The 27,989-nt window shown below is 52.4% G+C and overlaps 1 protein-coding gene across 1 annotated transcript in view; it reads left to right on the top strand.

The window, feature by feature from the left end:
* The window catches only part of WNT7A (Wnt family member 7A), a 62,720-nt gene extending 34,988 nt beyond the window's left edge, over positions 1–27,732 (top strand). The window contains exon 4 of the mRNA XM_021695096.1: positions 27,253–27,732. Coding sequence (XP_021550771.1) covers positions 27,253–27,732 — 480 coding nt within the window. The remainder of the gene's footprint in view (positions 1–27,252) is intronic.
* The last annotated feature ends 257 nt before the right edge of the window (positions 27,733–27,989 follow it).

Raw genomic sequence — 27,989 nt, 5'->3', positions numbered from 1 at the left:
TGTGAGACTGTACCGACGGTTTCATCATTGCAGGGGGGCCTTTTGGACAGCAGCCGCCAGCGTAGGGTGGCAGTGGGCACGGACACTGGTGGTGTTGGGGGACTGGGGAAGGTCTTGGCAGTAGTGGCAGCAAATCCTTTCACCTCCTGGCCCCTCGCCAGCCCAAGGGGTTCTCAAACAGTGGTCATCTGATTTCTCTTGGAAGGCTTTCCCAGTGTGGCTGCTGGCCCTTCAGCCAGGGGGCTCATTTGAAACCGACCTGAGGTGAGGAGGGGGCCCTGCGGGGCCTCCCAAGTGAGGTGAAGTCGTGGGGGCTCGATTTCACCGTGGTGAGACCGAGTCAAAAGGCGCCCACCAGGGACAATTGCTGCCTTTGTCCTCAGGAGGGGGACTGGGACTCCTGGGTGTTATCAAATCTGCTGGGATGAGAGGAGGGGGGCCGAGTGGTTGGGGGAAGACAGGGAGGGGAGGGGCGGGGCAGGAATGGCCCTGGAGGGAAGGAGGGAAGAGTTGGGTGGGCCCAGGGATGTGGGGGAGCACACAGGTCATTTTCCCTAATTCTGAACACTTGCATGTCCTTTGAAGAAAAATCCATATGCTAGTGTGTCCTGAAAAGGGGCTCCTTGCCTGACAGAGGGTCTTCTTTAAATCTGGGCCTTGCAGTGTGTCTTTGAGATGCAGATAATAAACACTGCTCACAGTAGTGAGGGCTCACTGTGTCCCAGCACTCAGTCTATCCGTTACACTGGCCCAACAACCCCGGGGAATGGGGTGGGGGGTGGAAATCCTTGTGAACTCCATTCCACAGATGGACAGCTGAGATCCAGGCAGCGACCTGAGCAGCGTCTCGGGCTCCCGGGCAGTCCCAGCGGTAGCGGAATGAGTGACCTCATCTCAGGACCTCCCCAGGCCATGGGGGTGGGCAGGCCCTGGGCCAGGAGGGTGCAGGCAGTGGGAAAGCAGCACTCAGCTGCTCTGTGCACCTCTCACAAGGCCGGACACAACATGTGCTGGCCCATTCCAAGTGCTCTCCACAAATGACCTCGCAGGGTAGGGCCTATGTGATCACTCCCATTTTACAGATGAGGAAGACTGAGGCCCAGAACGGTTACGTGGTACACTGAGGTTGCTCAGGTGGAAAGCATCTGAGTCAGATTTCCTCCCAGCCATCTGCCTTTGTAGCCTGTGCTCTTTGAAGCCTCTCCTCAGCCCACAAAAGTGTACATCGTGCGTATATATATTATATCTATATATGTGTGGTGATATATATATATATAATATATGCGTGCACATATATATATTTTGGCAGGGGGGTAAACCTGGAAGGATTGGTTGTATTGTGAGATAATAATTCTAACAACATTTGGGGGTTTTTGTTTTGTTTTGTTATTAAAAGATTTTATTTATTTATTTGAGAGAGAGAGACAGCATGAGCCGGGGTAGGGAGACAGAGGGAGAAGGAAAAGCAGACTCCCTGCTGAGCAGGAAGCCCGACTCGGGGCTCGATCCCAGGACCCTGGGATCATTACCTGAGCCAAAGGCAGATGCTTTCCCAGGTGCCCCTAACAATAACATTTGCAAAACCTTTCTTTAACACTTCGATGGTCAAGGCTCAGACCTTGCCTCCAAGGGAGGGGTGAAATTGTGCCCATTTTGCAGATGAGGCAACTGAGGGTCTGGCTGGATGCCACTCAGTCTGCTGGGAGGGTGATTCTGTGGGGAGTTGTTCTCTCCTGGGCTTTGAGGGTCCTGGGCAGGGAAGCCAGGCAGGGGACTCCTAGTCACACTGTGCCCTTGACTCATAAAGGGATGTTGGGCTTTGTTCCGCTCTGGGAGATAGGCTGTGGAAAGAGCTGCAATAAAATCCCAACTTTGCAACTTGTTCGTGGCGTGACCTTGGGCAGTCCTCCGCCTCTGAGCCTCAGTTTTCTCACCAGGAGAAAGGCAATGACTGGTACTTCCCAGAGCCATCGTGCAGACTGAAGGCTATCATGCCCACAGAGTGCTGAGTCCCATGCTCTCCTGCATGATGAGTGCTGGGAAAACAGTAGCTACTATTATGAATATCGTTATTATTAGTAGCGATAGTAGTCATTTTAAAGCTACAGTAAGGTTTTAATTCCTATATTCTATTCCTAAGGATCTTTCTAGCTCTCAAGTTCCATTTTTCCCACATACCAGACAAGCAGCATGCTAGAAGGACTGGGGAGGACATGTCTGGGAGGTCACTGGGATTTGTCACTTTACTGAACAGAAAGGGTTGCCAGGGGACCAAGCCATTGCAATGCCACCCTGGTCCTGAGCTCTCTGTGACAGGGGAGGTCCATCTGGGTCTGTTAGTCATGTCCGAGCAGCCACCTCCAGAGAGGGTCCTGCCCCTGTCCTTTCTGGCCCCATGACACAGGCACACAAGGACTTGCCACATTCCAGGATCTGTGGCGTTGTCCAGTACCGTCTCTTGCCCAGACTTCCCACCCCAACTCCAGCCTCACACATCCAGCTGCTTACTGCTCCCCATTCCGGGATGTCTGAGGGAAACCCCACTTGTCCCAAACCTCCCTGCTCACCTTGCTCCCATAAACGGGCTCCTGCTTCCTTCATCCCAGCTTAGGAAATGGTGGCTCCATCCTTCCAGTTGCCCAAGCCGAAAAGCTTGGATTTGTCCTCGACTCTTTCTTTCACAGCTCACATCCAACATGTTGGTTCTACCTACAACATCTATCCAGAATCTTCCCCCTTGTAACAACCTGTGTCCGTGATCCTTTGGTCCAAGCTACCATCATCTCTTTCCTGAAGTAGTACAATAGCCTCCTAACTTGTTCCCTGCCCCCACCTTGGCCCCCTGCAGTCCTTTCAAGCATAAGTGAAATCATCTTTCCTCTGCTCATAACTTCATAGTGGCTCCCAATTCACTCAGAGTAGACATCAGGTCTTCACAATGTCTGACATTGTGACCTGGGCCGCTGTGACCCTCTGACCTCATCTCCTTCTACTTCCTCTTCACTCACTCTGTTCCACCTACACTGTTCCCTAAATACACTGGGTATATCCCTACCTCAGGGCCTTTGCATTTGCTGTTTCTTCTGCCTGGAATGCTCACCCTCCAGACATTCACCACTTCACCTTCTCAAGTCTTTGCTCAAATATTACCTTCCTAATGAATCCTCTCCTGACCACCCTATTTGAAACTGCGGGCCCATCTGCCTCACCACTTCCTGTCCCTTTCCATGTATTCTTTTTCTACATAGCACTTATGACCACCTGACATAATATTGGTAGTTTGCAAAATGATCCCAGTGTGGCTGGAAAAAGTTAAAGTGTTTGCTGTAGCAGGCCTCCTGTGGGAACAGTGCAAGCTCAGACAGACGCTTCTTTCCCACCTTTTAAACTCAAGACTCTGTGCTGTTGATATTTGTTCCTATGGGCCAACTTTAAATGGAGATTTCATTTTTAAACACCTCTGTAGCGTTTGTCTTACTCCAGACACTATTCTAAGTTCCTCATATCTATTAACTCATAAAAATCTCATAAGAACCCAGTGAGGTAAGGATTATTATTATCTGCCTTTTATGAATGAGGACACCGAAACACAGTGTTCATTGTGTTCAAGTTCATTGACTCATCCAAGGTCACACAGCTAATACAGAGAGAGCCAGGATCTGAATCCAGGCAGTCTGGCTCCAGAGTCTATACTCTTGCTATCTTCCTCTCTTCTGCACATTCACTCATTCACTCATTTGTTAAATATTTACAACATGTCTTCTTTGTGTCAAGTGTAAGGTTTTAGAGACCCCCAGATGACTGAAAAATGGTGCTTGCCATCAGGGAGCTCGCGGGCTGCTAGGGAATGCAGAATAAGTAAATAAGGGGAAAGGAAAAAATAGTCCTTCAGGAAACCTTCACTAACACCTACTAAGAGTTAGGCACTGGAAATCAGAGATAAATGAGACACACAATTTCTGCTTTTGAGGTTCTTACACTGTAGTAACAGAGGGAAATGGTGAATAACTGCATGTGTTCATGATGGCATGAACTGGATCTGGTAAAGGGGAATGTAGGACCCCAGGATAGGAGGTCTAACCATCTGGGGGTTGGTGTGGATGGGCGGGTGGATGGTCATGTGGATGAACGGATGGATGATTAGGTGGATAGATATTAGAAGATGGTTGGATGGATGGATGGGTATTTGGAAGGATAGATGGATGGATGGATAGTATTTGGAAGGATCGTTGGATGAATGGTTATATGGATGGACAGGTGGATGAATGGATGGATGGATGAATGGATAGTTATTGGGAAGGATGGCTGGTTGAATGGATGGGTGAAAAGCTGAGCTCATTGCTGGCAAGTTGGACATTTTCCCAGTGAGATCACCAGACCAGCTGAAAGAAAGGGATGGAAATCCATGCATTCATTAATTCAACAAATGTTTATTAAGCACCTATTTACGTCTCTGGTACAGTTTTAGGCTCTGGGATTAGACGATACTTGCCTTTATGGAGCTGACATTCCAGAGGGAAAGCAGAGGACAAACAAATCATCGAATATAGAGAGAATCTACTGGCAGAGAATAATAAATGCTATAATGAAAAAATCAAGCACAGTGAGAAGACAGGGAGGACAGGAGGGGTTATTTTATATTAGGTAGTCAGGGTAGTCTGAGAAGGTGAGTTCTGAGAAGGAAGTGAGGAAGTGGGCCGTGTGGGGAATAGCATTTGAGACACAGGGAACAGCACAGGCACAAGAGCCTGAGGCCAAGACCAGTGTGTCCCTCCCTGAGCGAGAGGGAGAGGAGATGAAGTCACATGGTTGTGTCTGGGAGTGGGGCTGGGAGGAGGGAGGGCACAGCACCTCCTGGCCCCAGTGAGGTGAGGAGTGTGGGTTTGGTTGTGTCCTGGAAAGCCAATGGTGGACTTTGAACCTGGGCTGATGTGCATTTGGAAAGGTACCACCCTCCCTGCTCCCCTCTGTGCGGGTTCCCAGTCTGCTGCCTCCCGTCCTGTTCACAGTTGGGAGGCTGTCAGCATTTTAATTACAGCTCTCAGCTCTCAATGGTTTACAACTCAACCGTAAAACAGGCCCTGGGCAACCTGTGGCACCTCTGAGTGATTTACTTGCTTACCCTTTCTATATTTAGTGCCACTTAATGCCTGTGGGCCAAGTTTTCGGAGAGAAAAAAGAGGGAGGAATTTAGGGGGAGTTGGTTACATTTGGGGTTTTTTTTTCTTTTTAACACATAACATTTCAGTTATTTTCTGAGATATGTCCCAGCCTTTAAAAAGTTAGGATGCCAACCATTGGTGTAGTCCCCGATACTGTTCATTTCTTTTCTTTTCTTTTTTTTTTTAAAGATTTTATTTATTTATTTGACAGAGAAAGACACAGTGAGAGAGGGAACACATGCAGGGGCAGAGGGAGAGGGAGAAGCAGGCTTCCCGCCGAGCAGGGAGCCCGATGCGGGGCTTGATCCCAGGACCCCGGGATCATGACCTGAGCCGAAGGCAGATGCTTAACCAACTGAGCCACCCAGGTGCCCTGATACTGTTCATTTTGAAGACAGACTAGTCCCTCACGAAGCTGCCCTTTTCTCTTGAAAGTATGTTTGCTTCCTGGTGTGAGAAAGCGGGGTTTAAAGGACACTATGGACCAAGTATATGACTCAGGGACAAAGGCATTAATTAATATTTCACATAATACAGGCTGGACTTCAGGTCACTGGCTCCGACTCCCTACCTGAAGGGGGGATTCCCCCCAACCTCCAAGCAAGGCATCTGCAAGGTGTCTCAAATTTAAACATGCACACAGATCACCTAGGGGGCATGTGGAAATGCAGACTCCTATTCTGTAGGTTCTGGGGTAGGGCCCAAGAATCCGTATTTCCAACAAACTCCCACGAGGCTATGCTCTTGGTCCTGGGGCCACCCTTTGAGCAGCAAGGATTCTGCCTAGCTGTCCAAAAGAAATTAATACAAGCCGTGTATGTAATTTAAATTTTCTAGTAGCCACATCAAAAAGGTTAAAAAAGTGACATGAAGTTTAATAATATATTTCACTTAATCTAATACACCTAAAATATTGTCATTTCAATATGTAATCAATCTGAAAACACTGAGATACTTTACGTTATTTTTTTCCCCATAAGAAGTTTTTGAAATCTTGGCATTTGCTTTTACACTTACAGCACATCTCAGTTAAGACTAACCACAGTTTGAGCGCTCATGTGGCCGGTGGCTCCCATTTTGGACAGTACTGATCTAAATCTGGCTTGCATACCTCTGGTGAGAGGGATCCCTCTCCCTCCAAGTCCACTCCCATCCTGCAGGCTCTCAGTTGGGAGTTGCCCCTCCAAAACAACTAGGAAGAGCCAGATTTGCTCCCCACGTCTCAGGCCCATTGGCATCCTCTGCAGAAAGCAGTCCTGCAAAAATTTGGCGGTGCCGACCTGGTCCCCTTGAAGCCCTGTCCTCTAGCTCCTTCCTGTGAGGCAGGCACCTCACCTACTCTGCCTCAGTTAACAACCCTGAGATGGTGTCTGTTGTTGTTCTTAACCCCCAGTTTTCTTGTTGAAGAACCAGGCTCAGAGAGGTCAAGCGATATTCCTGTGGTCACCCAGCCAGGTGGGTGGCTCCCATGCAAGGTGGCGGCAGAGTTAGGACTCCCAGTCAGGACGTTGAAAACTCCTCTCTCTGCTCTAAGATGCTCCAGTTCCTTTGGTGTGACGTGGTTTCAGAGGCTCTTCCAGGCCCACTCACAATCCTCCGAACACACAGCTCTTGGTGGCAGGGCTGGGACAGAACCCCGGGTCCCTCTGAGCCTCAGGTCTCAGCTCCTGTGGCAGTTCCTGGTAGCTTCAGAGGAGTTTATTCCTCAACCACGGCCCCCCTCCGCCCAGGGGGGAGGCCCCACCCCACCTCTCTGGAAACCGCCCTGGCACAGAGATAACCCAGGGTGTTTTTCCTAGTCGCCTGGCTGGAAAAAACCTGACTGCATCAGGGGCAGGAAAAAGCATATCTCAGGGGAGGTGTCCCTGCGCCCATGTCCTCTGGGACATGTGGGGCAACATGGAACCTCAGACCAGGCTAGCCCACCCTCCCAGATACCAGCTCTTGTGCCCGGACACCAACACCAAGGGAACCTCTGTTCTGGGATAAGGGTTCAAAGGGCTTCATTGGTACCTGGTCACCCGGGCAGGGCCTCGTTGGAGTCAGGGCAGTTCATCTGCGGGGTGGCTGGGGGCACAGAAGGTGTTCGGCCAGTGTGACCTCATTCCTGGGTCTTTCCTCCATGCTCCAGAGCACACATCCCTTATGTCCCCTGTCATAGAGCCCCTCTATGACACCTGGGCACCTTGCTCTTCTATGGACTAAGTCAGGGCCTCTTCTACAAGATCCCACCATGAAGGAAATGGCTGGCGAGGCTCCTGATTCAGGATGAACTCATTCCTATGCTCACGCAGTCACTCCTGCATTGCATTCAAATGCTGGCTGAGGAGATGCAAGAGGCAAACCTCTCTAGATGCCTCCTGAACAGGGCAGATAAGGACCATGCTTTTCTGGAGCTGACATTTAGGCAGGGAGGGGAGAGGCAAACCAGTCATCTTCAAGTGCCCCAAGGGCTTGGGAGGATGTTAACGGGGCACTATGACAGGGGGTTACCCTGGGGACAGTGCACGGGGCACCGTGGAGAGGCTGTCCAGCGAGGGTCACTTTGAGGAGCAGAGCTGGAGCTGAGGAACCTGAGGAAGGGTGTCACAGGCAGAGGGAATAGCAGCTGCAAAGGCCCTGAGGTGGCATGGGCGTTGTGGGGTTCAGAAAGACCTGGCATTAAGTGCGCACAGAAGGGATTCAGAGTTGCACTACCCTCACCATAACAATTTTAGGATGTTTTCCTCACCCCCCAAAGACACCACGTACCTGTTAGCAATTAATAGTTAGTCCCCACTCCTGGTTCCCCCAGCCCCAGGCAACCATTAATCTGCTTTCTTTCTCTGTGGATTTGCCAACTCATATAACGGAATCATACATGAGGTGGTCATTCGTGGCTGGCTTCTTTCACTTAGCATTGTGTTTTCAAGGACCATTCATGTGGAGCCTCTATCAGTCCTCCATTCCTTTTTATGGCTGAAAAACAGTCCATTGTACAAATATGCCCCATTTTGCGTATCCACCTATCAGCTGAGGGACGCGTGGCTTGTTTCACGTTGGGGCTCCTGCGCGTAGTGCTGTTGTGAACGTTCACATCCAGGTTTTGTGTGGATGCCTGTTTCTGGTCTGGCTCTTGCACCGTCCTTGTGGTTAGATACCAGGGGTCTTTGAAGTTCGCCATCTTCAGAGTTGTCCCTGCAGGAGCCCAGTCCCGGGGTGAGGAGAGGAGGGTCTGGACAAACAGAGGCACCGGGCTGCTGGGAGCTCAGGCTCTGCATCCTCCTCGGGCTGGCCAGGGCCAGGAAGGGCAGCAGGTGCTGTGGCTGATTCACCACCAAAGCAGGTTCAGAGGGGCCTTTATCTGGAAAATGGCCAAGCGGTCCTCCAGCTTCTGTGAGCTTCCTTGCCCTTCATCTGCGGTTCCGCCTGGCTGAGCCTCCATCTTACTGCTTCCTGCACCTGCTCAGGCCTCTGGGCTGTCATCCACAGGACGACCTGAGGGGGCTTCTCAAATACCAAGCCCCCCAGCCCCTGCCCCGGCCCTCTGCCCCGGTCCCATCAGGAGGCCGGGCTGGCCCTCTCTCCGTGTCTTGACTGCTCCCTGCTTTCTTTTGCCCCGGGGCCTTTGCCTATGCTGTTCTCTCTGCCCGGCCTGTCCTTGCCTCCTTCCTGTCCAGCCTCATCCTCCTCAACGTCAGTTCTCAGCGCAGAAGGATATGTCCTCACCTCACTCTAGTCAGGCTCCACCATTACTGTTCTCAGTCATTCATTCGGCAAGTATTTTCTGAGCACCGGCTAGAGTCCTGGCACTGGTCTAGGTGCTGGGGACACGGCCAGGAGCAGACAGACCAAGTCCCTGTCCTTGAGCAGTTTACATTCCAGTGGGGGACAAGAGAAACCAAACAAAGAAAATGTGTGCTATGTCAGTTACTAACGCAAGGGAACAAGATGAACCAGGGAAACAGGGGTCAGGGAAAGTGTTCTTGGAATGGAGAGATTTGAGCAAAGGTCAAGGGAGGGACAGAACCATATATAGAGAGGGTGAGGAAGAGTGTTCCTGGCAAAGGGACAGCAAGTGCAAAGGCCCTGAGGCAGGAGCATCCCTGGTGTATTGGAGAAACAGCAAGGAATGCATTATAATTGGAGTGCAGTGGACAAAGGCATAGGGTGAGGTCAGAGGTAGCAGGGGATGATGGGGGTAGATGGAGGGAGAACAGTATAATGAACTCCACATACCCAACCCTCAGCTACAACAGCCCCAACATTTGGCCAACAGCCATCAACATTGTTTTAGTGTCTATCCCAAATCCCCCAAACTGGAACAGTTTAGGGCAAATCCCAGACATCATTTTATTTCACTAGTCAATAAGGATTTTTAAAAAACATAACGATGGTACTGTTATTACCCAGAACAACATGAACAGTTCCTCAAGGCTGTATGATACCCCACCTGATTCAGATTCCTGCATTGTCTCAAAAACCTTTTCCAGTCAGGTTGTGGGAGGAGAATGGCTAGGGTCTGGGACCACAGGAGGGGCAGGTGTGTGCTTTCCTTGAGAGCCACCATTGGTGGGGGCTGGCCTCGGCCTGTGGGACCGTTGGATGCATGGTCACCTTCCCCCCAGAGTGTAAGCTTCCAGAGAGCAGGGAGCTTGCTTCGTTCTGCCCACCTGGCCATCAACCTCAGGGCCCGGCCCAGAGCAGGGATTAAATGAACATGTGGTGGAAGGATGAATTAGTGAAAGAACGAATGCATACATGAATGAATGAATGAAAGAACGAATGCATGCCAAGGCCAATTCACTGATGCTCCGGAAGTTGGGAGGAACATGTGGGTTCAGTGGTTCCAGCGCCCTCCTGCTGGCTTCCCTGCCCCTCATGCTATAGTTGGGGTCACCTGACTACCTCACTCCCGGCCACAGTCCACATCCCCCACCCAGACCCCGTCTCTCGGGCAGCCGCTGTCCCTGGGTCAACCCTGCTCCCTCTGGGTGAGTCAGCTCATGGGAAAGAAGCAGACAGAATGTGTCTGGGAGAGACGGGAGGGGGTTAGGAGGCAGCACTGTGATCAGCCATTGCCCCGCTTGGGGCTTGTCTGTTCCACCTCTAAAATGGGGTTTCTACCTTAAATGCCCCCCACAGCCCTTCAAAGGGGTTGTGCGAGTCTCAGTTTATAGGTAAGCAAAGCTGAGGCCTGGCCCAGGGCCCCTGGCTAGGAAGCGCAGGGGAGCCCATTTGCTGGCCTCCACCACCTGGGTTCCGTCACATCTGAGGATGTGTGTATCCTGTGTGCGAGCATGTGTGAGGGGAGATGTCTGTGTGTATGTGTACAAGCATGTGTGCAAAGGGTGTATGTGTGTATGATGCCTACAAGCATGCGTGTGAGAGTTGTATGTATGTTGTATGTGTGTGAGTGTGTGTGGGGGGAGGTGTATGTGTGTTTGACGTGTGTGGGTGTATGTGTATATATGTGTGTGAGCATGTGAGGGGTAGATGTGTGTATGAAGTGTGTGAGAGTGTGGGGGGTGTATGTGTATGACATGTGTGTGTATGGGGAGGTGTATGTGTGTGTGTCCGTGTGTGAGTATGTGGGGGGCTCTATGTGTGTGTGTGTGTGTGCGCGTTTGAGCACAGGAGGGTTTGTGTGTGTCTGGGTGGGTGAGGGACTATATGAGCATGTGCTAGGCAGGGGTGAGTGGTATGAGGCCGTGTATGTGAGTTTGCACACACACGTGTGTGACTGGGAGTGAGGGAGCCGGCAAGTGTGTGGTGATGATTGTGAGGGTGTGAACAGCGTGGGGGTCATTGGGGGCCATGCATATGGGGAGGACGCATGTGCATGTGACTCGTGGGCTGTGTTTGGGCGTGTGTGACTGTGTGCAGGGGCAGACAGGTGTCCTGGGGGGAGTGGGAACCTAGAAGGAGATAAGTCTAGGGATGAGGGGGTGTTTGTCCCTGAGACATGGCTTCCTTCAAGTCCCCAGAGTTGGGCAGAGGCCAAGTTAGTGGAGGCCTGGAGAGCCAGACAGAAGACTGGGCTTTAACCCCAACAACAGGGAGCCATGGATGGTGTTGGAGCAGTTGTAACCTGGCCAGCACTGAATTTCAGAAGGTCCCAGTCTAGCTGGGGAAACTTCTCTCTCTGGGTTGGGTTGACACTCTTTGTCCTGAGGCCCTGGCCGGACGTTGCACCCGCCTTGCAGTCGGGGCTAACCTGCTTGCATTCCAGGGGCTCTGTTCTATGGAACGCGGCTCACCCCCTGCCATCCCCACCTGAGGCAGACAGGAATATTTGCTTGAAGTCAGTGCATCCAATATGACTTAAAGAATGTGGCTGAGAAGAAAATACTCCAAATGTTTACCAAAAAAAGCTACCTTTTCCTCTCTTTCATCTGAGTTGCCCAGAGGAATACAGCTGCAGCTGAGTGACATGCACCTTTCTGCTCATGATGGATTGATACGCAAGAGGAGGGGAGCTGGGGCGGTGGAGGAGGAGCAGAGAGAGCAAGAGGGGGCGGAAGAAGAGCAAGAGAGGGAGGAGCAGGAGGAGGGATGAGGAGCAGGAGAAGGAGCAAGAGGAGCAGAAGGAGGAACAGGAGGAGGAAGAGCAGGAGGAGGAACAGGAGGAGGAGGAGGAGGAGGAGCAGGAGGAGGAGGAGCAGGAGGAGGAACAGGAGGAGGAGGGGCAGGAGGAGGAGCAGCAGGAGCAGCAGCAGGAGCAGGAGGAGGAACAGGAGGAGGAGGGGCAGGAGGAGCAGCAGGAGGAGGGGCAGGCAGTGATGATTCTGGGCTGGCAGCCTGCAGCCTCTCCTGCCAGGGCAGTGCTCACACCTGTGGTGTCCGGGGGCATGGCCCAGGCCCAGCTGCCCGCTGAGTTACACGCTGCCCTAGATCAGGGCCACTGGAAAGGGCCCCTGACGTGGAAGTGCACATGCAGGGCATTTCCAGGAAGGGCTCTGGGGAGACAGACCTGTAAGGAAGCAAGGGAGAGAAGGGGCTGTGTTGTATCCCCCGCAGAGGCTTCAGCTGGTCCCACGAGATGCTCTGGGGCTGGGATGGCCCTTTAGAGTTGTCCCCAGCTGAGGCAGGGAGACCAGGTCTTGGTAGCCAGCATCAACCAGTCATTGGCTGGAGTTGCCCCGAGGAGGGGCATGACCTTGGGTGAGGTGTTCCATGCTGGCAGAGCAGCTCCTAGGAGGAACTCGCCTTGGAGGATCAGCGGCCACACCCCGGGCAGCGGGGCGGTGAGTGTGGGTCCTGGAGGAGGACCCGGACGGACACCACAGTGTCCACTACGCAAACCAGCCCATGAGACGGTAGCCTAAGGGAACAAGGCCATCCTGGCCCTCCGCCTTCCTTCTGCTCAGCTGGCCCACAGAGCTCCTGAGGCAGACTGCCTGTGCTGGAAGACGGGTCCCCACGCTTCCTAACTCTGACTCCCTGGTGCCTTAGCTTCCTCACCTGTAGAATGGGGATGAGGATAATAAATCTGCCTCTGTGTGGAGCATTTAGAACAGCGGCTGAACGAAGTGAGCAGCTTTTATTGAGCCCGGAGCTCATTTCTGAGAAATTGTCCCTACTCTTAGCCAAGTCCAACACAAAAACGTCACGCAGCACTGTAAATAATTTAAAGGTCAGAGTAACAACAGCCACATCTCCGAAAGCCTCCTTTGGCCTGGCACTATACCTTTGGTCCTTCGGTCCTGGCCGTGCCATCAGGGGGTGAGTTCCACTGAACGAGGGGACAAAACCAAGGCTCACGGAGGTGGCGTACCTTGCCCACCAGTGTCCCGGCCAGGGTCTGGTGGATGATACAGTTGGGGTAACAGAAGAGAGTGTAATGGAGGGATTACTTCAAGGGGTGTGGGCAGCATTTGGGGCATCCTGTGAGGGCTGTTGCAGCACCGAGTGTCGGCGACGCTGGGGAGCTCTTACTACCTGGAGGCCTGAAGGGGCAGGGAAGGGAACATGTCACTGGAAAGAGTATAGCTGGAGGAGGGGGACCACTTAGGAGCCGTGGTTATAGGTAGGGGAATGCAGTGAGAGCCACCATATGGCCCCACAGAGAGGGAGTCTGGGGACTAAGTGTCCCAGCCTCTCTTTCTTCCTGCTCTCCAGTCTTCTGTGGGGTCTCCCACTGGCTGGACCTGACCAGGGGCTGGGGGGCAGGGGGCCTATGGGCATAGTGTTCACACGTGAGCCTCCAGGCTGGAGAAGGGGGCAGACAGACTGCCCAGCACATCTGGACTCTCACGGGAGTTGAGCGATGGAGCCAGCCTTGACGCCAGCAGGGTCCCCATCTTGTCGGGCTCCTTGGGAACATGCCCGTGAGGTAGGGAGCACCAGAAGTGGCCCATGTGCGGTAAGGGACACCCCTTATCACACACAGAGGATGAGGGGCTAGTGTTCAGCTCGGCTGGTGCAAGTGGTTTGGGTCACATGCTACTTGGGGTGGCTAGGGCATGGAGGCCTGGCAGAGGAAGCCAGCAGGACTGGGTGACCATCCTGCTCAGGTCACCTCCCTTCTGTGGAAACCAAACATCAGCCCTAGGGAGATGAGGCCTCTGCGCCCCACAGACCTGCCCCCTGCTTTCTGTGCCTTTCCTTGACCCATGGCCAGCTTCCCCAGGTGATCCAGCTCACTCAGGGTTTGTCCACAGAAGGTTCTGGAACCAGGTGTCCTGCTGGGGAGAGGGTGGTTAGGATCTGAGGGTGGGAGCAAGCACCAGTGGTAACAGGGATGGGGGGAGACACTGCAGGCATGAGTGGGCGGTGTGCGGGGAGAAGAGGTGGCAGCTTGGGGGCTTCATAAAGATACCCTGGGCTCCCGTGCCAGATGCCAGCAGTACGGACAAGCTTCCACATCACTGCTCCCCTGCCCGTGCCCTTCTAGGGCCGTGCCCATACATCTCAGCATTCATGAATGAAACAGGAAAACTCACCGGGCTAGGGCTGTTGCATGAGATGCCCTGCACCAGGCCCCGATTGCCCTTCTCGCACTTAATCCCCGCTGTTTCTTCTGAGGAACAACTTGCTCCTACTTTACAAGAAGGAGCGAATCACTGAGGTTGCATCTGGTTACAAGTAACAAAACATCTTACTGAAGTGGTTTCAATGATAGGAGTTGGCTTTTTCTTGCAAAATAAAGTCTGGATGAAGTTTTGTTGTTTTTTTTTTTTCAGAGGCTCAACAATTCTTCGAGGGCCTGGGTTGTTTCTATCCTGCTGGTCCGCCATTGTCCCCTTGTCAGCCTCTGGTTCTCTTGGTCACAAGATGGCTGCCTAAGCACCAGGAATCACACTCTCACATCACAGCATCCAAAGATAGGAAACGAGAAGTCACTCTCTCAGGCCTCTGTTTTTATCAAGTGGTGTCTTGGGTTTTTAGCCTCTGTGGTCAGAGGCAGGCTGGTTGTGATGAGGAAATGGACAGCCAGACGGGAAGCGTGCCCTGCTCCCTTTGGTCATTTTTGTCATCACTGGCATGTGGTGACCAGAGGTAAGATTTGAACCAGGGTTCTTGGGCTACCTAGGTAGCTTTAGGCTGCTTTCCATCACAACATGTTGTCATGTAGAGACCGATTCTGATTGCCTGAGTCACTGCTCATCACCTGGGGTGCAAATGGTCCAGAACTGACCCCTCCTGCAGAGGAGGCAGCCTGGCCAACAGTGGAGGGGTCAAAGGAAAGGAAGCAGCAGATACCCAGCTGACCTCAGTCTCTAGCCCTCAAGGTCCTGGCCTCCCCAAGGCCCTTTCAAGCAAACCAGTCTTTAGCCAGTCCATGCTGTGACTTAAAACCCATGGACTGGCTATCAGCTTTACAAAAAGCATCTCTCCTATAAATAAAGGGAGCTGTGTATCTATCCATTAGGATATTTTAAGGTACAGGAAAGCCAGCTTCAAAACAAAGGAAATTCATCAATTCATGGAACTGAATGGTCCTGGGGTAATGCATTCAAGTCCAGCTTGATCCAGGATGCAGATGATATTCCTAGGAACCAGTTGCACATACCCATCATCCTCTTTTTTTCTCAGTTCTGCTTTCCTAGTTAGCTCCATTTTCACACCCATATGACTGCAAGATGCCTATCCATAGCTCTGGCCCTTGCATTCCTTCTTCACGTCTGGCGGGAAATAACCAGAAAGGTTCTTATCTTTTCTTCACACTGAATCCTCAGGACTTGTTTTGATTGGCCCTGACTGGCCTGAGTCAAGATCCTATCCTTGGCAATGACCAGTGGGATCTGGGAGCAATGAGCAGTGGGAACCATGAGCAATGAGCAGTGGGATCTGAGAACAATGAGCAATGGGACCTGGGAGTAATGACTGGTGGGAACTGAGAGGAATGGGCAATGGGAACTGGGAGGGATGAGCAGTGGGAACTGGGAGTAATGACTGGTGGAAACGGGAGGGATGAGCAGTGGGAACTGGGAGGGATGACTCGTGGGATCTGGGAGGGATGAGCAGTGGGATCTAGGAGTAATGACTGGTGGGAACTGAGAGGGATGAGCAGTGGGATCTGGGAGAGGTGAGCAGTGGGATCTGGGAGGAATGGGCAATGGGATCTGGGAGTAATGACCGGTGGGAACTGGGAGCGGTGAGCAGTGGGAACAGGGAGGGCTGAGCAGTGGGATCTGGGAGGGATGACTGGCAGGAGCTGGGAGCCATCGCTGACAGGGTGACTGCGGTCAGGGTGGCTGTGGGAAAGCCTCACTGAGGAGTCAGTGTTTGCAGAGCTCCGAAGGCCACACCAGCCTTGCCATGCAACAAGCAGGGCACTGGAGAAGGGCACTGGGAGCAGGAGAAATCCGTGCTGGCCGAGTCCTGCCGGTGTTCAGTGCGCAGGGTGGGATGCTCTGAGAAGAGGGCCATTTTTGGCTGCCCTTGAAGCGTTGGGGGGGTTAGACCATGGAGGGAGGAATGGAGCTGCACACCTGGAGGAGGGTGTGGCAGGAGGCATGGACCGCCGTGGGGTGGGCTATCCTCCTGGACTGTGTGGGGGCTTCATGTTCTTCCCAGTGGCCTCAATGTGGGAGGGTCTGTGAGAGGAAGAAGTGGAATTCAATGCTGAGAAACAGCTTTTGGTTTTTAAAAATTAGACGTCCCTCAGAACGCTTCGGAGGGTATCGGAGGCTCCCAGTCACAGGAGTGCCATGCGGCATGGACTGGGTGGGAGCCGAGGTCGCTGCCTGACCTCGCTCAGAACCCCTTCCGCCTCCCAGAAGTTCACCCCCCAGATCCTCTGGGCAGCCCCAAGAGTCTGCCATGGCCCAGGAGGCCAACTTCAATAGCATCTATTTGGTGTTACGAATCAAGGAATTTTCTGGAGCCAAGTTTCTCCCAAGGCCCCTCCCAGGCCCAGGAATCCTGCCCTGGGTAATTCTGGGCTCTGGGCAGCGCCTGGTACATTATTGGCACTTCCTGGGGGACATGTCAGAAAGAGATTGATTTTTCTCCCTCCAGCGGTGCGGAAAATCCTTCCTGCTCTCCAGACAGGTTTGGGGCTGGGTTGGGGGGCAGAGAAGCAGACTGAGAGTAGCCCTGCCCTACCCTGTGCAGGAATCCCCACCACAGACCCCAGCTGCTGCTGCCACATTCTCCAGGACAGGGAGCTCATCACCTCCCCAGAGCCCCCCAGCCAGGTCTGGTCGCGTGGTGGGGAGGGCTGGCCTCTCACTGAGCGGGGATCTGCTATCCTGTGACTCCTCTCCAACTGAAGTCCCCATTCTGCCCTCTGGATGGACACATAGTCCCTCCCACTCACCCTGCCCCAGGACAGACCTGCAGAGCAGATGGGGCAGTGACCAAGGACACCCAGAAACTTCCTTCTCTAGGCTGAGCAGCTCCAGCTCCTTAGGTATGGGGTCTCCAGCCCTTTCCCCTATACATACTCTATCTGTCTCTGTCCATCTGCTGGGGTGTAGTTCAATTCTGAAAATCGCATAGCAATCTCCTCCCTTACTGTGGGTCCCAGACCTCAGTTAATATGACCTCAGGTTTTTTAGCAGCTTATTAGTGTGGTCATGTAAAGCTTTCAGTCTTTCTCAGACTCTCCTATCCTGTGCTTTTGTAATCTTTTTTTTTTTTTTTAAATCCAAAGGTTATAGGTGTTTACCTCACTTCTGGCTGGTTTCAACCACATGTTTTAGTCTGTGAAGTGACTGAATCCTGCCTGGGGCTCTAGTCACATTATCTCCTGTGGGCACCCATGCTGACTAGGGCCAGATTTCAGTGGCACCAAAAGACTCCCCAGATGTCCTTCTTCCGGGGTATTCACTGTGCCAGAAATTTCCCCATCATGCCCTCAATGCATGCTCTTCCTCTAGCCTGGTCCTTCTTTGGGTTCCTTGTTTCAGTACGTAGTCTCCTTATCCATGAGAGGCCTGTGAGCTGCCCTGGGCCCCCGACAAACTCCCCATGGATCATTCACCAAGCATTGCTGATTTTCCCCTCCTGTCCTCTCCTGCCACCATCTATGTCAGAGCCACTGTCGTCTCTGGCTTGGGTGATGGGGACGGTTTCTTTCCACATCTCCACCCTGCCACTCCGACCTTCTCTAACCTAATTTCTGTTCTGTCTGGAATGATCTCGAAAAGTGTCATTCGGACCTCGCCACTCCCCTGCCTGAAAGGCCCTCAGTGGCACTCCTTAGCTTGCGGGTGATCCAGGCTCCTCCCTGCCCTGAGGCCAGCCCCCCTGCCCCTTCCCATTTCTCTCGTGGGCAGGCCACATCCCTCCTACCTCTGGGCCTTGGCATGTGCTGTTTCCTGGTCTGAAATGCCCTTTTCCCATCCTGCTAAGTTTGGCTGATTCTATTTGATCCTTCCTGTTATTTGGCTGCCAGCTCAGCCTTTGCCTTCTTGGGGGAAGCTTCCTGAAGCTGCACACAAGAGCAGCTACTCTTGGGTCAAAAGTTTTCTCTGCATTCTGTTCCACTCCTTCATAGAATGCACCAAATTTATAGATTCAGGAGGGTTATTATGGCTGCTTCTGGCTTGGATCTGTAGGCCCAGAGAAGGCAGGGATAGCATCTCCCTGCATCACGGTCCTCCCAGGGCCCCTGCAGTGGGGGTGATACCGAATAGCACACAGGTGGTGTTCAGTGTAAAATGAGTCAGTGAATGAACATGAATAGACACACACTAGGTCCTTCTTTCTGCTTCCTACTGGTCAGTACCTTCTCCACGCCAGGCTTTCTCTGCCAGAGGCTAGGGAGGTGGAGGTGAATGGCCTGGCCCCAGCCTCTGAGGAATGTCACAGGTGGGGTTCTCCAGAAGCAGAGGCTGAGATGGAGTTGTAGGTCCAAGCTGTTGAGTAGGGCTCAGCAAAGGGAAAGGGGAGGAGCAGGACTGGGCTGAGGTGGTGCTGCGATGGTGGCCAGACAAAGCCTTGGAAGGAACTCTGGAGCAGGTACTGCCCATCCAGCTGGCCAGACCTGTTACCCCTGCCTCTCTCAGCCCCTGGCTGTCGCCCACCTGGGAAGGCTGCAGTTCTGCAGGTGGGACTGGCCCTGGAGTATCTGACAGCTGGGGGTGTATGCTGATTCCATTCCCGGTCCCATGACGTGCTGGAGCTGGCTCCTATGGGCTCACAAGACCCAGTGTTAAAGATTCAGGGATTTGTGAGCCAATTGTTAAATCATTTGTAGCTTAAAATCAGCCATGATAGGAACATTTATCCCAAAGAAATTAGCAAACACTGTAAAAGGTACAAAAGGGCTTCCCCCCCCCCCTGAAATTTACTAGTACATCACTAGCTGTAGCTTTGATACAAGACTTCCCTTGAAGGGGCATCTGAATGGTATATCTCCATGTCCACCACAAAGACCCGCTGGCCTGATGGGAGATGCTGACAGATGGACAGTCTCACAGGGCGAAGGTGACAGGTATCAATAGCCCAGGACAGCCATAAAGACAATGAGGGAGTCACTGACAATCAAGGAAGGCTTCATGGATGAGGTGACTTTTTTCTGACATGATAGCATATTCAAAAGGCACAAAAGGCAATCCCATAAGTAAGGCTCCTGTCTCCCCAGATCCCTGGCACTGGGTGCCCTCCCCGGAAGTAGCTACTCTTACCAATTTCTCGTGTATTCTCCAGAGATATTATTCTGTGCTCTTACTAACACTCATGCGCACATCTTTTCTTCCTCACACAAATGAGCTCACGCTCTGCGTACTTTTCTGCACCTTGCTTTGTTCTCTTCACTGTGTCTCTTGCAGATCAGCCTTCCTTAGTAAGTACAGAACTGCCCGGTTCTCTTTAACAGCTGCAGGACATTCCAGTTCACAGAAGTGTCAGAATTTATATAACCAGTCCCCACTGGCGGATCTTTTGATTCTCTCAGCCTTTTGATATTTCAGATAACGCCTCCGTGAGGCACTTGGTCATTTGGCACATGCGTGAGCCTCCCCAGAGGGTACATATCCAATGGTGGAATTGTTGGGTTGAGCCTCTGAGATGGCAGTAAAGATTAACTGGGTAAGGAACAGGGGACCAGAGCCAAGAGGTGGACAAGGACGGGCATGGCAGTCAAGAGGAAGGGGCTCGTTCTCAGCTCACCTCAGGGGAGCGGCATGCGGCTGCTGGGATCATGGCCAGTACACTGGGCGCACTCAGACAAGGAAATTAAGGAGAGTTTAGGAAGGGACGGCTGTCCAACAACTGATGAACAGGGGACAGCCTGTGGCATATCCATACGACAGAGTATTATTCAGTCATGGAAAGGAAGGCCGTATTGGTACATGTTACGCCATGCTACACGGAGGGACCTTGAAAACATTCTGCTGAATGAAGGAAGCTAGACCCACAAAAGGCCACCTAGTGTATGAAGCCATTTATGTGAAATGTCTAGAATGGGCAAATCATAAAGACAGAATGCTAGTTAGTGGCTGCCTGAGACTGAGGGGAAGGGAGAAATAGGGAGTGACCCCTAACAGGTATGGAGTGTCTTTCTAGGGAGATGAGAATGAGGGGCCCAGGGGGGAGCGAGCATGAGGGATACCTTTCGGGACTTCCCTCCTGCCCTCTAATCCCCACCAGTGCTTCCACTGGTCAGGCCCACCTGGAGATGACAGCTGCATCCCATCGGTCCCATGACCGATATGCACTAGGCCCAGCCAACCAATCACCAGCAGCAATGGTCGGGGGCCGTGTAGTCTCCTTGGGGCGTGAAGCAGGAAGCAGAAGCATGGGGAGTGGTCTGGAGAGACTACGGAGGCACACTCTGATCTTGCTTATGTCCTTCCCTTTCTCTGAGCCTCCCTTTCTTCACCTGTGAAATGGGAATGATAACGTCCATCTCTCAGGGAGTGTCAGGAAAATCAGACAGGGCTCTGGAAACACCATATCAGTTAAAGAGGAGGATGGATACAAAGCCAAGACAGACAGAATTGGAAGACAGAGAGACAGCATCAGAAGCAGCTTTGGAAATCATCTAGTTTAGACCCTTGGGTTCAAAATGGGGAAACTGAGGGCCAGCGAGGGTACCCGGCCAGTCAGCAGCAGACACAGCCCAGTCTCAGCGCTGGAGACCATCCCTGCATACAACTTCTCTTCTGAGATCATTTCCTTAAAAATAGACTTTATTTTTCAGATCGGTTTTAGGTTCACAGCAAAACTAAGCAGAAGGGACAGAGATCTCCCATACACCCCCCGCCCCCCACACACGAAGTCTCTCTGCACCAGAGAGACACATTTGTTACAACCAATACGAGGTCCTTATAAGTCCTGACTTGTGTTCCTGGCCTCCACTGGCTTCCCTGTCCACTCACGATAAAATCCCACCTCCTAGCCGACCAGCAGCCACAGGTGGAGAAGAGAAGGGAACACGTTCCGTTCATCAGGTAAAATGTGAACCCTGTAGCAGCCACTTCTTGTCTCCCCCAAAGTCCCCCCAGTCCGCTAAGCTGAGGCCCCTTGCTGTGTTCAGACCCCTGGCCACTGGTGGGGTGGGAGGCGGGAGAACTCTGTGTTCTCCAGAGACCCTCTGAGACACCTGACCCTGGGCCTCACAGATTTATTTTCCCCTTTACTTTCCTACTGCATCGAGGCCTCTCTGCATCACAGGATGGTAAAATGGCAGCCCCCAAGTAGTCGTATGTTGCTGCTCTGTAAGCTGGGACCCAGCAGTGGCGCCAGGGCCATAAAATACTGACATGGATCCGTCCCAGCTGCTCCAAGCCCTCTGAATGCCCGTCCCCGCATCATCGTTGCTCCCGGGATCCTCCGGACTTCCCCTCCAGCCAGCCAGGCAGGGTCTCGCAGACCCTGAACATTCAGGGGGTGATGCTCAGGCTCGCTGCATGCTGGTCGTGGAATAGTTTGAATGCACCCTGTTGGTGAATTTACCTTTGGGCATTTCCTGGGCACCTGCTGTGTGCCAAGCACTGGGAAAGTGCATGGGGCTGTGTCATCTCAGAGCCCATAGACCCTCGGACTACACGTGTCATTGAATCACAATCCAGACTCTCCCAGTGTAAAAGGAAGCTTATCCTGAAGTCCCTCTGGACAGCTGAGAAGCTGGTAGTCAGCCTGGCCTCCGGGGGTGGGAGCGGGGCGTGCAAAGAATGTGGCTTTGTCCCACACTTGTTTCCTCTGCTGTTGTCCCCTGCCTCGGGGAGAGGGCTGGGTGCCCACCCGGATGCCCGTCTGGGTGGCCAGTTCTGGCCAGGGCAGCTGTGATTATGCCCAGCTTAGCGCGGATATAATGCAATCACTGAGGCTCGGAAAATGCAGAGTTTGCAGGGTTAACAGGCTGGACATCATCTGATTAGGGGCCCACACAAATACTACCATGGCCTCAGGCCAGCTGTGGCCTCACAGGAAGAGGGAGGCAATGTGCGGGAGGCTGCGTGCAGCGTGAGTGGTAGCTGTGCCCAGCCTGACCCCGGAGCCTGACCCCCGGCACCAGGGCTCCTGGCCCAGCATCCGCCACACGAAAACAGTGGGTGTCACAGCCTCAAAAATACAACCTAAGGTTTTTTTCACTAAAACCTTCCAGAGACTTTTTATTTTTTATTTTTTATTTATTTATTTTTTTTAAGATTTTAATTTATTTATTCATGAGAGACAGAGAGAGAGAGAGGCAGAGGGAGAAGCAGGCTCCCAAGGAGCAGAGAGCCCGATGCGGGACTCGATCCCAGGACCCTGGGATCATGACCTGAGCCGAAGGCAGACGCTCAACCATCTGAGCCACCCAGGCGCCCCTCCAGAGACTTTTTAGAAAACCCACTCTATTAAGGTATAATTCACACATCATCCCCAGTACACTTATGGAAAGCGTACAGTTCCACACTCTCGAACATAGTCTCAGGTATGTTCAACCATCATAATTTTCGAGTATTTTCATTACCTCAGAAAGGAACGTGTACCCTCAGGTGTCACTCATCTCCCCCAGCCTCTTCCCACACCGCTAGTCTACCTTCTGTCTCTATAGATTTGCCTATTCTGGACATCGCATATAAATGCAGTCGTACAATTTGTGTCTTCTGTGTCTGGCTTCTGTCCCTGAGCATAATGCTCCCAAGATCCATCCATGTTGTAGTGTATGTCAGCACTTCATTCCTTTTTATGGCTGAATAATGTTCCATTGTGTGGATGTGCCACATTTTGTTTATCCATTCATCAGTTGATGGACAGTTGGGTTGTTTCCACTTTTTGGCGATTATGAAGAATGCTGCTGTTCACATTGGTTTACAAGTTTTTATGGGCGTATGTTTTTATTTCTCCTGAGTATATACTTAGGAGCAGAATTGCTGGCTGGGTGTCTTAGTCTTTTTAGGAGGCAAAGAACCACAGACTGGGTGACTTATAAACAACAGACATTTATGTCTTACAGTTCTGGAGGCTGGAAGTCCAAGATAAGTCACCAGCATGGTCGCCTTCTGGGAACGCCCTCTTTCTGGTTCAAAGCCAGTGCCTTCTTGCTGTGTCCTCACATGGTGGAAGGGGCTAGGGGGTCTCTCTGGAGCCTCTTTTATAAGGCATTCATCCTATCCACGACAGCTCCACCCTCATGACTTAAGAATCTCCCAAAGGCCCCACTTACTGTCTCCCCGGGGGGAGGGGGCTGGGGGGGCTGGGGGGGCAAAGGGGGGTTAGGATTTCAACACATGAATTTGGGGGGTGGGACTCAAACATTCAGGTCGTAGCACTGGGCCATATGATAACCCTGTGTTTCACATTTTGAGGAACTACCAGATAGTTTTCCGCAGGGCTGCTCCATTTCACATTCCCACCAGTAGTGTGTGAAGGTTTCCATTTCTCCACACCCTTGCTAACACTTGCTATGTCTGTATTTCTTCTGTCAGCCGTCCTAGAGGGTGTGAAGTGGCTATTTTGATTTGCATTTGCCTGATGCCTAATGATGTTGAGCATCCTTTCATGTGCTTAGCGGCTGTTGTACCCACTGCATTTTTATAAATTGTAACATATAGCTTCTGTGCAAAAAAGCACACAGGACATTTATATTGATTTCAAAGAAGAATTATAGGGTGCCCGGGAGGCTCAGTCCTTAAGCATCTGCCTTCGGCTCAGGTCATGATCCCAGGGTCCTGGGATCGAGTCCCACATCGGGCTCCCTGCTCAGCGGGAAGCTTGCTTCTCCCTCTCCTGCTTCTCCCTCTCCCACTCCGCCTGCTTGTTCCCTCTCTCGCTGTGTCTCTCTCTGGCAAATAAATAAAATCTTTTAAAAATAAAAATAAAAGAAGAATTATAAAGCATCCGTATCAAGGAACAGACATTGCCAGCACCCCAGAAGTGCCCCAGGTGACCCCTGTCAACCACAGCCCCTCGCGCCCCACCCTGGAGACAGCCACCGTCTTGATATTTGTGACCCTCATTTCTTGACTTCTTATTATACTTTCTGCCTCTGTAGGTGCCCCCGAACAATACAATCCACTTTTGCCTACTTTTGAACCTGATATAGATGAACTCATTCCGTGAACGTCTTTTCCAATTGCTTTTTTCCCTCCCCACTGTATTTCTGAGCTTGACCTCTGTTGGTGTGCTTTGCCGTAGCTGTTCATCGTCACTGTCCTGTAGTGTCCCGCTGAGCACACCCCTCAGCTTATCCATCCCACCATGGCTGGCCATACGGAGAGTGCCCAGTGTGAAGATACCGTGAGACCACACTGGGCCCTCACCATATGTCCTTCAATGCTGCTGCTATGAACGTCCTTGAACCTGGTTCCTGTGCACACAAGCATTTGATTCTCTCAGGTATATGCCTTGGAAGTGAAATTTCTGAGCCATAGGTCAGCGTGTCTTATCAGACACCGTGCAGTGTATGCACACCCACCGGCCGTGCTGAGGGTTCTAGGTGCCCCGCATCCTCAGTATCGTCCGAATCCATTCTGAGTGTCCCCCAGCATGTGTGTGTTGAAACCTCTGACTGCACTGCAATCCCAGTCAGCCGGAACCTGCTGCCGAACCCTGCCCCCAAAGCGCATCGCCACACCCCCGAGCCTTTTCTTGCTTGCTCTTTTCCCATGCTTCTCAGGCCCAAGCGGGGAGGCGGGCTGGACGCTGGGGAACTATCTCCTCACTGACAACCAAAAGGGACATCTGTGTTATCTAGGGGGCTGCTCATCCCAGTAGCAGCTGCGCGTGTGTGCAGGTCGTATGAGGACGACAGCGCACAGTAGGTGCTCTGTCACACTAGGTGTCCTGGAATCAGAGCATTCAGCCATCTGAAATCTCTGTCCCAGAACATTCTGGATGCTTGTGGCATTGCTGGCTCATTTGATTCCAGATACTGTGGTTGAAACAGAGTGGTGCTCCCTACCCGTTGAGTCCACTGACCCAAGCACTGGTCACCTCCTCCTGGAAGCAGAGCTCACAGGACTGGGAGGACCCTGAACAGGAGCCCATCCTTGGAGAGAGGAAACTTATCTTGTCACCTCTGTGTCCCCAGCACCCGCACCGGCCCAGGCCCAGAGGCAGAGCTAATGACTATTTTTTGAATGTCTGATTCTGTTCCAGCACCCTGGCTTTCGCCAAGAAAAGATGGAATTGACTTCATTCCATGTTTCAGTGAAGGCGGCTGAGGCCCAGAAAGGGGGTGTGACAATTCCAAGGTCACAAAGCAAGTCAGCAGAGCCACCAAGCAGTTGATTCACAACCCTCAGCAGTAAGACCCTTGCCTTTGAATGCCCCACAGACCAGCTCCAGGACTTAACTGAGCCTCAGTTTTTACCCCTGTAAAATGGAATCATGCTAACCTCATAGAGTTAAATAATGCCACATACGAAAACATGGGCCCAGTGCGTGTACAGGTGATTAATAAATGTTCAGTCATTTACTCATTAATCCACTCTTTTTTTCACTCTATAACAGGCAAAGTTAATTTGCCAGTCCAGATGAAGACCATGAAAATGCTCATACACTGTGACCCAGAAACTGTGCTCACTAGTACATCCCCATCCCAGTGCCTGGTACACAGTAGGAGCTTCATAAATGTCTGTTGGGATAAAATCGGGCTGAAGATGATGAGAAAGGAAGAGAAGCTTTAGTTCCAAAGATACTTCCTTCTATAATATAGTTTAAACAAAGAAAGAAGAAAGAAGGCAGGGAGAGAAAAGATTTTAAAAAGAACGAACCCCAAAGCCTGAAAACAACCTAAATATCCAGTACCATGGGGGGTTGGTAAATGTTGCTTTCTTTGCTTGCAGGGATATTCCAAGGCAGGGGTCAGCAAAATATGGCTCATGGGCCAACTGCCCACGTACCAGCCATTAGTTTTGCCTGTCCTTGAACTTCGTTATCAGTGGGATCACACAGTTGGTTCTTTCTGGCATCCAACTTCTTTCACTCAGCATTACATCTTAGAGATCTGTTCTTTTTGTGTGTATTAGTTCATTCTTTTCTGTTGCTGTCAAGTGCTTCGTTGTATGATTACAGTTAGTTACAATTATCATCCCTGTTTTGCATAGGGGGAAACTGTAGCACAGAGGACTCAAGGAGGTTGCCCAAGGGCACACAGCAGGTTGGTGTTAGATCTGGGATTTAAACCCAGAGTCCAGCATCTGTGCTTCTCGTTCCCTGTATAGTGCTGCATCTCAGTGCTATGGCGATGGGAGCCTGAGGGGAATTGAGAACTCAGAAGAAGAGGCACACCATGTAGCCTGGAGGGCAGGGAAAGCTGCCAGGGAAGGCTAAATCAGAGCCAGGGTTCTCAGCCTCGGGTGTTCACCGTGCCTGGCAGATGTCATAAGTGGTCAAAGCAGAGGACCTCTGAGGTCAGGGAGGCAATATGGAGTGGTGGGGACTGTGGCAGATTGAGGGATGCCAGCCAGGGAAGGAGGCAGCTGCTGGGACAGCTCCCGGTGTTGCTGCCACGTGACCGTGCTGGCAGAGGCTGTGGGGAGAGGACGGCCATGCTGCCCTCCCCGTAGGTCAGCCCTCAGCTGTGCCAGTTAGTAAATGATTTGACTCTCACCCTAGAGTTGCCAGATGACCTTTCTGTTTGCCAAAACACAGAAACCAACCAACCAACCAACCCCCGAAGTCTATCTGCTGGTTTTTAAATGTTGCTTCAAAAATGATTTTAAACCTGTGCAGGCCAGGGGCGCCTGGGTGGCTCAGTCGGTTAAATGTCTGCCTTCAGCTCAGGTCATGATCCCGGGGTCCTGGGATCGAGTCCCGCATGGCGCTCCCTGCTCAGCGGGGAGTCTGCTTCTCCCACTTCCTCTGCCCCTCCCCAGCTCGTGCTCTCGCTCTCCATCTCTCTCTCTTAAATAAATAAATAAAATCTTTTAAAAAAATAATAAAAAATAAATAAAGCTGTGCAGGTCAAAGAGAACCCTCTGTGTGCCCTGGACTGGCCTGAACTGACCTGAGCACCAATCTAAGGACCAGATAGGAGTTGGGAGGGGCCGGGAGAGCAAGTGAGCTCCAGGTAGAAGCACAGCACAGAGGCCAGGGGTGAGAGGGATTTGAATCCAGGTCTGAGACCCCCCACCACAAAGAACCACAAAAGCCCAAGCTGGGTAGGCTGGGCGGGGCTGGGCGGGGCTGGGCGGGGCTGGGCCGGCCTGGGGGCCGCCCGGGACCGCTGCTTGCAGTGTGCAGTGACGTGCGCTGTGCTCTTCCCTGCCCGCCCCTGCAGATCCTGGAGGAGAACATGAAGCTGGAATGTAAGTGCCACGGTGTGTCCGGCTCGTGCACCACCAAGACATGCTGGACCACGCTGCCGCAGTTCCGGGAGCTGGGCTACGTGCTCAAGGACAAGTACAACGAGGCTGTCCACGTGGAGCCCGTGCGCGCCAGCCGCAACAAGCGGCCCACCTTCCTGAAGATCAAGAAGCCGCTGTCGTACCGCAAGCCCATGGACACAGACCTGGTGTACATCGAGAAGTCACCCAACTACTGCGAGGAGGACCCGGTGACGGGCAGCGTGGGCACGCAGGGCCGCGCCTGCAACAAGACGGCCCCGCAGGCCAGCGGCTGCGACCTCATGTGCTGTGGCCGCGGCTACAACACCCACCAGTACGCCCGCGTGTGGCAGTGCAACTGCAAGTTCCACTGGTGCTGTTATGTCAAGTGCAACACCTGCAGCGAGCGCACCGAGGTGTACACGTGCAAGTGAGCCCGGGACTCGGCGGCTGGGCGCCTCCAGCCGCAAGTCAGACTGCAGGGAGGACCGGACAGCTTCCGGCTGCAGTCACCCTGGCAGGTCTTGTCCGGGATCTCGGCGGGGGAATGCTGAGCTTGTCTTTTCTGCTGTGGGGACACCTCTCCTGGGTTTTCTGCAGGCGCCCGGTGGAAAGATCTCCCCAGAGCCCTGGACTGTTCTCTTCCACACCCACTGCTGCTCCGCCCCACCCCACACACTGCCTGGTGGGG

This window comes from Neomonachus schauinslandi, chromosome 1 (assembly GCF_002201575.2).
Source record: "Neomonachus schauinslandi chromosome 1, ASM220157v2, whole genome shotgun sequence".
NCBI lineage: Eukaryota > Metazoa > Chordata > Mammalia > Carnivora > Phocidae > Neomonachus > Neomonachus schauinslandi.
The sequence above is the reverse complement of the archived record's forward strand: the minus strand, read 5'-3'. Positions and strand labels throughout refer to the sequence as shown.